Source organism: Drosophila mauritiana, chromosome 3L, assembly GCF_004382145.1.
Source record: "Drosophila mauritiana strain mau12 chromosome 3L, ASM438214v1, whole genome shotgun sequence".
Lineage (NCBI taxonomy): Eukaryota > Metazoa > Arthropoda > Insecta > Diptera > Drosophilidae > Drosophila > Drosophila mauritiana.
The window spans coordinates 6,066,145-6,077,789 of NC_046669.1; the positions used below are offsets into that span (position 1 = coordinate 6,066,145).

The window sequence follows — 11,645 nt, forward strand, 5'->3', positions numbered from 1 at the left end:
GGTACCGATACATGTCACTATAATTTGTGATATAGATTGATCCCACCTCAAACTTTTTTTTTTTTTTTGCCATGCTGCAGAAGTGAAAAAATCTAAGATAATTCTTTATCTTTATGTTCATTTATTTAACAACTATTTTGCTTATGGCCAAATTAGATTGGTTGTTGTCCCAACTAACAGCTTAGAAAAATTCATTGCATACTTTCGTGCCTCATTGTGGTTCTAGAAAAATGTTTTCCAACTTAATTTTAATGATTTATTTTGGTCTTTCCGTAGTCTTTTCAAGAGGCTTTCGTCTGACAGCGATAGAGCTTGGAATAAATGCCATTCTTGGCCAGAAGTTGGGAGTGAGTTCCCTGCTCCACTATCTTTCCGGCTTGAATTACACAAATCACATTGGCATTTTGGATGGTGGACAGGCGATGAGCAATTACAATACATGTTCGTCCTGAACATGCCGAGTCCAAAGCTTTTTGAACCACCTGAAAATGGGATAATAATATTTGATGAAAACTTTAGTTTTTTTTAGTTTAAACTACAGTTTACTTACCCTTTCACTTTGGAAGTCCAGCGCAGAGGTGGCTTCATCCAGCAGAAGGATCTTGGGATTCCTTACCATCGCTCGAGCAATTGCAATTCTTTGCTTTTGCCCACCGGATAGTTGCGTGCCCTTGGAACCCAAAACCGTGTCATACTGAGCAGGCAGGGACATAATGAACTCGTGAGCATTGGCCATTTTGGCCGCCTCAATTATTTGCTGCATGGGCACCTGTCGCGAGGTGTCTCCATAGCCAATATTATCGGCGATGGACTTCTCGAAAAGTGAAGGTTCCTGGGACACAATGCCCAGGCGACGACGCAGAGTTTTAAGGTCCATGTCGTGGTGGATGCTCTCTTGATCTATGAGCTGAGAAGGAAAAAAAAATTAAAACCTAATATAGGGGCTGATCTGCTTTTAAAAACTATTACTTACAATCTTGCCCTCATCGGGATCATAGTACCGCATCAATAGCTGCACGCATGTGGATTTTCCCGATCCCGAAGCACCCACCAGGGCAACCGTCTGGCCCTGATTAATATCTAGATTGAAGTTCTTCAGGACTTTAATATGGGGTCTTGAGGGATAGGAAAAGTTGAGACCACGATAGCTGACTCCTTGCTGTACGACATTAGTCTTGTAAGCCGTTCCATTGCCATTCTGTTGGATCTCAAAGGATTCGGGTGATTGGATCTGTGGCTTGCGATCAATGATCTCATACATCCGATTTGCGGAAAGGAGAGCAGCATTGAAGGCGGGAGTGAAGGCCAGAGATTGGGCCAGAATAAAAAGACCATACAGCATCGTGTTGGATATTCTGAAAAATTAAATATTTAACAGATGATTAACGCGTGCTTGTCGCGATAACTCACTTCATAATCGTCTCAAATTTGATTTTGCCATCAGCACACATATGTCCACCATATGTCAAGGTCACTGCGTAGCCGAAGAACATAAGGGATTTACCTAGGGAATTGACCAGTCCTCGCCATTTCAGTCTTCTGAGGATCTGCTGCCGATATCGCTCCACCTCCTTGTCATATATCTTTATCAGCTCCTCCTCTCGTCGAAGGCCAGCTACTGTCCGAATTTGGGTAATAGTTTCGGTGGCAATGCGACTGGTTTCCTCCAGTACCTCCTTCTCCTTCAACGCCGACTTCTCTCCAAATCGCGCCTCGAACACAATGGATGCAATCATGAAGGGCGAGGTGCTCAGGCAAATTAAGGCCAATTCCCAGGAGTAGGGAAAGGCAATCGCAATACTGCAGATGAAGTTGGTGAACGCCTGGATGATGTTGCTCAGCGGAAAACCAATGGCTCCTTGAACACTGGCCGCATCGCCGGATAATCGGGCAGAAAGGGCTCCAATGCTGTTCTCCTTGCGATCAAACCATCCCATCTCCTGGTTCATGATGCATCTAAAGGTCTTGGAGCTGCGCAAAATGAAATAAGAGATTAAAACCTAAAGGAGGCAATACCTTTACTAACTCACCGCATTCGCGTAGTAAGCCAGACTCCAGCCAGATTAAAGAAAAATGTCTGGATGTAACAGACTATGCCAGCTGCAATTCCAATTACCAGGGAGATAATGGCCATGGACGCACTTTGCTCGAGTACTTCCTCGTCCGTTGGTTTGGCCAACGATCCGTATAGCTCCGCTAGAACTACGGAAAACACAGGCATGGTGACTCCATAAAGTCCAGCACAAATGGCGCCAATGATGAGGAAACTCCACTCGGGTCGAGCCCAACCCAAAATGCGAAAGAAGGTGCTGATAAAATTTGCGGATGGAACTACCGGATCATCAATTTCCGGATTCAAGGTTATATTGGCCAGACCATTTAGGTTCTTCATCTGAAACTCCGCATTCTTCTCCAGCGATACAATGGAGTTTCGTGTGCCCAGTTGATAAGGTTCAACTTCATAGGACAGTTTTCTCTCCTTGATCTCGGCCACTTCTTCAAGTTCATTTAGTAGCTCCTCGGCGGAATCATCATAGGAATGAACGGTGACCATTTTGTGATAGAATCCCTCCAGTTTCATCAACTCCTCATGGGTGCCCTGTTCTACGGCTTTGCCATTTTCAATATAAACAATCCGATGGGCGTGTCTGATGGCCGAAAGTCGATGGGACACCACCAAGGTGGTTCTACCCTTGCAGGCCTTGTCCAGCGCCGCCTGTACCAACTTCTCGGAATGGTAATCCAAGGCGGAGGTGGCCTCATCCAAAAGCAGGATTTTGGGCTGCTGAATCAGAGCTCTGGCGATGGCAATACGCTGACGCTGACCTCCAGAAAGCTGAACTCCCTTCTCGCTGATGTCCGTATCATAACCCTTAGAGTTGATTAAATTTTATAGTACTTTCTGAAGAACGGAGCACTTAAAACTTACCTTATGTAAAGCTATGATAAAATCATGAGCATTGGCGGCTTTGGCGGCGTCTTCGACTTCCTTTTGTGTGGCTTCTGGCTTTCCATGCCGGATATTTTCCCCAATTGTTCCTTGAAATAGCACTGGTTCCTGACCCACCACGGCAATGTTTGAACGCAGCCACTTGATGTTATACTTCCGCACATCCTCACCATCCAATAGAACTTGGCCAAAAACAGGATCATAGAAGCGTTGCAACAGCTGTATGCACGTGGACTTGCCACATCCTGACGGACCCACCAGGGCCACAGTTTGACCATCCTCAACGACTACATTCAAACCTCGGAGGACAATGACATCTTCTCTGGCAGGATAGCGGAAGAATACATCTCGGAACTCGACGGCGCCTTTTAGGCCATAGTTCAGGATTTTCCCAGCCTTGGAGAGTGGATCAATCAAGGATGTGCGATCTATCACATCCAGTATGGCCGAAGCCGATCCTCGTGCCATGGCGAATGTCTCCAAAAACGGTGAGGTTCGGGATATTTGATTGGCACTCACGATTATACCTGATATCACAATCATCACCACCGCCGGTGTGTATTCCCTCTCGTCAATGGGTATGCTGGGATCGCGGTAGTAGAGGATCAAGTTAGCTCCGTACCAGAAAGATCCCGCTCCTGTGATAAACAACATGGCTTTCATCACCGTGTCACTCAGTCCGGAGAAGGCTCCCTTCCATTTTCCCGCCTTGAGAGCGGGTTTTAGTAGACTATCATAGCGCAAGGACTCGCTTCGTTCTCCACCAAATGCCACCACAGTCCTGATGGCTCCAATTACTTCTTCAACTACAGAACTGGCTCGCACATAGGAACTTTGCTCCTGGCCCGTCAGTTTACCTTGGTACTGCAAATAGATTAATAAATAGATTAGCATAAACAATTATAAGGAAATAATTATCAAGCAATGGTGCCCAATATGTGTATATACTATGTTTATATTTGTTTCCTAACTCATTCATGCGTGTGAGAGAGGAAAGATGCTTGTTTTATTTTGTATGATCTATTTTAGGATAAGCCAAAATAATTGCCAAGTTCACCAGAAGCTTCTGAGCACAAATATTTGGTTCTAGAAAACGTATTCTCTTGAAGATTGGTTAAATCAAAGTTTGTTTTACTTACATGGGCCACTGCTGAGTTGACTACCAGTGTTAGGGGTATATAAAACACTATTGCCAGAGCTAATTTCCATCCGTAGATAAAGGAGAGAACTACACTGATAATGACATCACACATGATCTCCACATAGTGACCTAAGTTTTCAGCTATGCCACTGCGTATTTTCTCCATGTTGCTAAATAGAAAGCGGGTTAATAATTATGCTCATATAGCTATTCAACTCTACTCACTCAGTAATGCGAACGGCAAAGTTTTGATCCTTGGCCATGTCATGCCATCCGATCTCCTGTCTCAAAGTGGCCTTGAAGAATTCCCTTCGCATGCGGACTGTGAGTTTCAGAGCCAATCGATTGAAGGCATCCACGTAGTAGACTCCGGAGAAGAGCATTAGTAGAGTATTCAGGGTCATAAGTATCCCGAAAGATACGCTGTCCTTTCGCAGTTCCTGCATATTCTCCTCGTAAGAGGCATTTGTGCTGAAGAAATATTAAATAAATAATTATACATTTAGCAATTAATTAAATGAATGAGGTTTAACAGCTCGCCAAATAAAATTTTCATTGCTAAAGAAATCCTACTACATCATTACTTTTCAGAGAATTTGGTTTACAGCAACGTCCTTGAATTTTTGGCATTGTTTCAGAGACCTTTCTGTTTTACTTTAAAAGGTTTTTATTTAAAGCTACAAAAAGCTTTTCGCTGACCGTAAATCGTAAAACACGTCCGCTTGCTTTGAAAGTGAGCGAAGAATTGATTCATTCTTTTAAAATCTAAATATAAATGCATGCTCCAAATGAAACAGTCATGATCTCAACAAACATTTTTTAAATTATTTTATGTTAGGCTAGAAAATTTGGCATACCAAAGCGTAATGAAATTAATTAACCCTTAGCATTTAGATGAAGTAATAATTTGCCGAAATGCGTTAAATGAGAATATATTTATTGCTAAACATAAACTTACAGTATCTTTCCGCCACCGAAGAGGGACAATCCGATGGTGACCGAACTGGTTCCCTGACCCAGAGTTCTTTCGATGAACATGGCCACCAGTTCGCTGTACACCACAATGGCAATTGGAAAGACAAGGGATTGGAGGAATGCCGCTACGAAACCCGACAGGAGCAGGAGATAATCCCATCCAGCGATATATCGAAAGAGCTCTGTGTAGCTGACCATGGGCTGGGCCTTCTCCTTGGTCTTCTTCTTCTTCTGGGCCGCCGGCGTGGCCTCATCCCCGTCCGCAGCAGGAACATCTTCGCGCGTCTCCATCATTGTCATCACTGCGAACTATCGCCTATACACCAAACTCATTGACCGGCGGGGTCAATTAATAGTTAAGAAAGCGAGCGTGCAGGGCGAAACCAAAAATCGAAACGCCCGCAGTTCCACTGGGTCCAGTGGCCCTCCGCCCCCACCGAATGGATATGTGTATGTACGGAGATGGTCTCGAATGGGTTCTTGGCTCTGGGTAATTAACTCCGTCTCTGACGGAGATTGTCGTGCTACGCCAGATGCACTGCCGATGAGGCTGATCTGCCTGGGATCGTGTTTAGCTTTAATTGTTTTGCATTCCGCGTTTCCACAAACACAAAATCGTTGGCTACAACAGCCAGCTTTTTTCTTTCTTTCTTTCTTGCGATGCTATTGCTATCCGGAGCAAAATGTTCCACGTCTGTTCCGTTGGGACTGTAGAAAGCGACTGACGGTTCTGGCGGCTATGGCGTCAGTTTTCGACAAATTCGGTTTCTATTAGAGAAGCGAACCCCTTATGGTCTTTTTTATTAATATCAATTGAATTGATTTTTCTCAAGGTTCATGATGACTGGTGGAAAACCGTAGACCATCTTACCTCTTGGCAAGGTGTGCACCCAACTATCGCGGAAATGGGTCAACCGCGTACTGAAATTTGGCGTAATTTGCATTCCAGGCAGTTAAACTTATGATCTTCGCCGTTTAATTGCGAACTGTTATCATTTCACAACGGCAAATCAAGTTTGCATGCCATTGACCATGAATATAAACAAGAGTCGTGTGGGTGGTTGGCGTTATAGACATGCCGCAAAGATTGCACTCTTATCAGTTAGATAAGTTTGATGGCGGATCTTACAACTTATAGCCCTAATAATTATACTCTTTGCAAACAGAGTTACCTAAAAAGCATCTCCGCCCATTATTTCGCAGCGGTAATTATAAACAAGTATTTAATGGATAAAAAGTTGTGTAAAAGTTTATTTAGTGTTTGGTGGCAAGTGTATTTTGGCTTTTGGTGAGATTTATATAAATGTTTAGATAATATTCAATGATCCTTTTGGGTCTTGTGTAGCTTGGCGTAAATGCCGCCCTGTGAAATCAACTGCATGTGGTTACCCTGTTCCACCACCTGACCATTTTGGATCACACAGATCACATCGGCATTCTGGACAGTTGACAATCGATGGGCTATGACAATACAGGTTCGTCCCGAGCAGGCGGTATCCAAGGCCTGTTGGACCAACTGTTCGCTTTGCAAGTCCAAAGCTGAGGTGGCTTCGTCGAGTAGCAGGATCTTGGGATTCCTCACCAGCGCTCTGGCAATGGCAATTCGCTGTTTCTGTCCGCCAGATAGCTGAGTACCTCTGGCTCCCATCCGAGTATCATAGCCATTGGGCAGGGAAATGATAAAACTATGAGCATTGGCACTTTTGGCTGCCGCAATAATCTCCACCATGGAAACCGATCGCCGATTGTCACCATAGGCTATATTCTCCGCTATAGAGCGCTCGAAAAGAGTGGGCTCTTGCGAGACTATGCCCAATTTGGTCCTTACTCCATCGAGGGTCAGATCGTGTTGGATATCATCGTGATCTATGTGCTGGATAAGGAGTGGATTAGGTTAAATATACAGAGCGGCAATATTAGTTTAATGACTTACAATAGTGCCCTCATCGGGATCATAGTAGCGCTGGAGTAGCTGAACGCAAGTGGATTTTCCACACCCGGAATGACCCACCAAGGCCACCGTTTGACCCTTGAGCACCTCAAGATCCAATCCATTGAGAATCTTTGCATCAGGTCGTGTTGGGTATCGGAATTGAATACCGCGATAGCGCACACCCTCGAAAAGATTCAATTGCTTGGCGAGAGTATTTTTAATGGTGCCCATGGGTGACTGAATCTTTGGTTTGCGATCCAGTATTTGGAATAGGCGATGACCCGCGATCAGAGCGGCGGAAAAGGCAGGCGTAAAGGCCAGAGATTGTGCTAGCATCATGGAACCATACAGCAATGTTTCCGATACCCTACAAACAATGTTTAAAATGGTTAATTGCTACTAGATTGAATTCTATATGACTTCCATACTTGATAATATCTTGGAATGGCAGCTGACCCTCGGACACCAAAACACCTCCATAGCAAAGGGCCACTGCATACGCGAAGAAAGCTGAGGCCTGCATGGTGGAGTTCAGGACTCCTCGCCATCTAAGCTTCTGGCGGATGAGCACCTCCACCCGCTGGATCTCCTCCGTGTACTCCCGGATAACATCCGCCTCCCTTCGCAGGCCGGCAACGGTGCGTATGTTGGTTATGGATTCGGTGGCAATGCGACAGGCTTCCTCAATCACCTGCTTTTCCCTCACTACGGCATTAGACATCATCCTGAAATAGTCATAGTAGTAAGAAACTAGAAGTAGTAACTATGATATTACAACTCACTTGGCTTCCAGGATTACAGATCCCACTATAATGGGACAATTGGCCAAACATAAAAGGGCCAACTTCCAGTTGTAGTACATGGCTACGCTGACACTTGAAATGAAGTTGGACAACGCCTGGATCATGCCACTCAAAGGATATCCTATGGCTCCTTGGATACCAACTGCCTCGCCTGATAAGCGAGCAGATAGAGCTCCCACCGAGTTATTCTCGTCGTCGAACCATCCAACTTCCTGACTCACCATCGCATTGAAGGTCATGGCTCGCATCCTGGTGGTAAGCCAAATGCCCGCGTAGTTAAACAAATACGTCTGAAGGAAGCAAACCAAACCGGTCAAGAATGCCAGGCCCAAGCAGGCCCAGGAAAGAACAGCCGTACGACGCAGTGCGTCCTCCGGATCCTTTTCGGCCAAAGCGGCATAAAATTCTCCAAAGATCACTGCGAAGGCTGGATACAAAAATCCCACTGCTACAGCACTTATTGTTCCAAGAATCAGGTAGCACCACTCTGGCTTCGCAAGCTGAAGGATCCTAGAGAATGTGCGGAAGAAGTTCGGTTTCTCGGGCGGAGCTTCAGCTGACTGAGCATTTGTATCCTTGATGAGTGCCTTTATTATAGGTTCCTCAAACTGGACACTGTTCTTTTGACCTTTCTCGAAGTTTAATGGACTCGTCTCAAAGGATTTCTCAAACAGAGCCAGGCTTTTTCCTAGGAAATATTAAAAATGTAATTCAAGACGAATTTTTTACTTATTCAGGGATTGTTTACGTTTTGTGTCCTCAATGCTTTCCTCTTTTTCTACCTCATCGGGCATGTTGATATCGCCGGCACGAACCATGTTGTAGTATGCACCCTCCAGCGCCATTAAGTCATCATGGGAACCCTCCTCCAAAACTTTACCATCATGAATAAAGACTATTTTATCTGCACCCCGAATAGCTGACAATCGGTGAGAGACCACAATGGTTGTACGACCTTTACTGGCCAAGTCCAAGGCCTGTTGAACCTGTTTCTCGGATTGGTAATCCAGTGCAGAGGTGGCTTCATCCAGCAGCAGGATCTTCGGATTCTGGATTAGTGCTCGAGCGATGGCTATGCGTTGTTTCTGACCTCCGGAGAGCTGGGATCCCCGCTCTCCAATCATACTGCGATAGCTCTATAAATTTGAGATGAGGAATTGCTTGTTTTTGCTTAGAGATCTTTTAATTGTTGTATCTTACCTCTGGCAGATTGGTAATGAATTCATGTGCTCCCGCCTGAGTGGCAGCTGCTTCGATCTCTTTTTGTGTGGCTCCTGGCTTACCATAGCTAATGTTTTGTGCTGTCAAAGAAATATTGTTATAAGCTTTATAATTTGTGTTTTGTATGTATGTACATACCGATTGTGCCCAAAAATAGCACTGGTTCCTGACCCACAACAGCAATATTCGATCTCAACCATTGGATATTGTACTTTCTTATGTCCAAATCATCCAAAAGAACTGATCCAAAGACAGGATCGTAGAATCTCTGGAGCAATTGGACACAAGTGGACTTTCCACAGCCAGAAGAGCCAACCAAGGCCACTGTTTGACCAGCTCTAATCCTAATGTTTAGTCCCCTGTGTACAATCACCTCCGGACGAGAGGGATATCGAAAGAAGACATCCTGGAACTCCACATCACCACGTAGGCCGTAGTTCAAGAGTTTGCCATCTGTGGACAGGGGATCGATCTTGGATGTCAGATCGATGACCTTGAAGAGGTTGGTGGCACAGCCGCGTGCGGTGGCAAAAGACTCCAGAAAAGGAGCCGTTCTGGCTATGTTGTCCGCACCCACAATGATACCAAAGAAGGCCTAGAAATACGGCCAACTATAATATGTGTGCAGTAATATTATTCCCTTTTATAGCTTACAATCATCAAAATAGCAGGTGTATACTCCTTATTTTCCACATTTCGATCATCGATAATCAGATTGACACCATACCAAAAGGCTCCGGCGCAGGACAGATACAACATGGACTTCAAAACTGCATCACTGAGCCCCGAGAAGGCGCCTTTCCATTGACTTGCCTTTCGAGCTGGAACCAAAAAGTTCTCATAGCGCTGCACCTCGGATTTTTCTCCACCAAACGAGATTACAGTGCGTATGGAACTCAGAATTTCCTCTGCCAAATTTCCAGCTCCCGCATAGGATTCCTGTTCTCGGGCAGTCAGTTTGCCTTGGAACTAAAATAGCATAAGAATACTTCAAGATAAATCATAGGGCCTAAAAGGACTCTATTTTTCTTACCTTAGCTACGTAGTAATTTAATAAGATCACCAGAGGTATATAAGAGCTCACAGCTAAGGTGAGTTTCCAGCCGTAGCTAAATGAAATGGCCACAGTTATGATAAATCCAACAACAAGGTATACAAAGTGACCAACTTTCTCCGAGATGCCATCTCGAATCTTTTCCACGTCGCTGAAAAGAAGATTTATATAGTATCTTCGCCGTATCCTACTTAAATACTTACTCCACCATGCTCTGGGTAAAGTTCTGCTTGCTGGCCAGATCGTGCCAGCCGATGTCCTGTCGAATCACGGATGAAAACAGCTTTATCCGCATCCTTGTGACCTGACGCAGCGCCACCATATTGAAGACATCCACAGAAAAAACTCCTGAGATGAACATCACCACGGATGCAATAGTCAGGAGTATGCCATACGATATGGAATCATCGTATAAGGCTTCGTTGTTTTCTTCCCGAGAGGCATTTGTTCTGGAAGTTTATTAAATCAGTAAAAAAGTAAGATTATGAATAACTTACTTTAATTTATAAAATTAAATCAAAAATACTTGTTTAGCACCTTTTTCAAAAAGCTTTTATGTAATGGCGTAATTGATAATAAATCAATTGATCAATAAACTTTTTGTTTGGCCCACCCTGCGTATGAGTGATACATGATATTTCAAACATTTTCCATCTTCTACCGTTTTCTTCCTCAATCTCAAGTATCATATTTACTTTTGTGAGTACTTACAGTGTTTTACCACCTCCGAAAAGTGGCAGGGCATGGACATTTGAGCTGGTGCCAAACTGCATGGCACGGTCCACCAACATGGACGTGAACTCACTGTAGATAATGACCACGGTAGGAAGTGTCAGCGCCTTGATGCAGCACATTATGAAGCCGAAGAACAGCCAGCCGATCTCCCCGTAGGTGGAGAATCGAAAAAGTTTCAGGAAAGCAATGGGCTCCGTGGGCTCCAAACCCTCCGCCGTGGGTGCCTCCTCCTGGGACTTTCCCTCGCTGGTCGAGGTGGACGCCTCATCTCGCTCCATGGTGATGTTTAGTCGACACTGACGAAATGACAATTAAATGGGCTTTATTATACAATGCGCCATCGATCCGTGGTCAAGATTTCTTCACTCAAAGCGGCCACAAGTTCGAACCAGACCAGACAAAAGGTTAATTCAATTAAGTAACACTCTGCGTCCGCATGCAAGTTTGTTTCTTTGGCCACACAGTTGTGATTGACCCGCGAGGTTAACGAGTAATAGAACATATATTATTGGACACATTCCTTCACAAATTGAAGCGCAACTATTTAGATTCTTCTTCTGCAGTCTGAAATCTGTTCCTTTCACTGGATATTATTTGCGGTATATTAACCTTTTAATTGTCACTTTTTGATAGATCCTTCAATTATTCGCACTTGCTCCGGCTAGAAGATGAATGTTGTCCGCAGATTGTAACCGCTTGAGCGCCCAAGCGCGACTGACTTCCCATCTTCCATGAGCATCCATTTAAATTTGCTGCGTACATATATCGCACCGTTCGGGTTCAAATTCTAATTGATCTTTCTCTTGGGGTAGGTTCGAAGAGTCTTGATTGTT

At 44.5% G+C, this 11,645-nt stretch overlaps 2 protein-coding genes across 2 annotated transcripts; both read right to left on the reverse strand.

The window, feature by feature from the left end:
• Positions 1 to 92: 92 nt before the first annotated feature.
• Positions 93 to 5,776, reverse strand: LOC117141321 (multidrug resistance protein homolog 65). The gene is made up of 9 exons (XM_033304715.1): positions 5,050 to 5,776; positions 4,317 to 4,562; positions 4,090 to 4,261; positions 2,930 to 3,814; positions 2,031 to 2,872; positions 1,411 to 1,971; positions 974 to 1,355; positions 551 to 907; positions 93 to 482 (listed from the first exon to the last, which is right to left on the reverse strand). Exons 1-9 carry the CDS (start codon positions 5,364 to 5,366, stop codon positions 282 to 284), a joined length of 3,963 nt encoding a protein of 1,320 aa, XP_033160606.1. The 5' UTR covers positions 5,367 to 5,776; the 3' UTR covers positions 93 to 281.
• Positions 5,777 to 6,288: 512 nt separating this feature from the next.
• Positions 6,289 to 11,509, reverse strand: LOC117141155 (multidrug resistance protein homolog 65). The gene is made up of 12 exons (XM_033304494.1): positions 11,422 to 11,509; positions 10,789 to 11,108; positions 10,281 to 10,526; positions 10,057 to 10,228; positions 9,678 to 9,992; positions 9,162 to 9,618; positions 9,003 to 9,103; positions 8,551 to 8,938; positions 7,782 to 8,490; positions 7,428 to 7,724; positions 7,000 to 7,366; positions 6,289 to 6,939 (listed from the first exon to the last, which is right to left on the reverse strand). Exons 2-12 carry the CDS (start codon positions 11,088 to 11,090, stop codon positions 6,385 to 6,387), a joined length of 3,909 nt encoding a protein of 1,302 aa, XP_033160385.1. The 5' UTR covers positions 11,091 to 11,108; positions 11,422 to 11,509; the 3' UTR covers positions 6,289 to 6,384.
• Between the last annotated feature and the right edge of the window lie 136 nt (positions 11,510 to 11,645).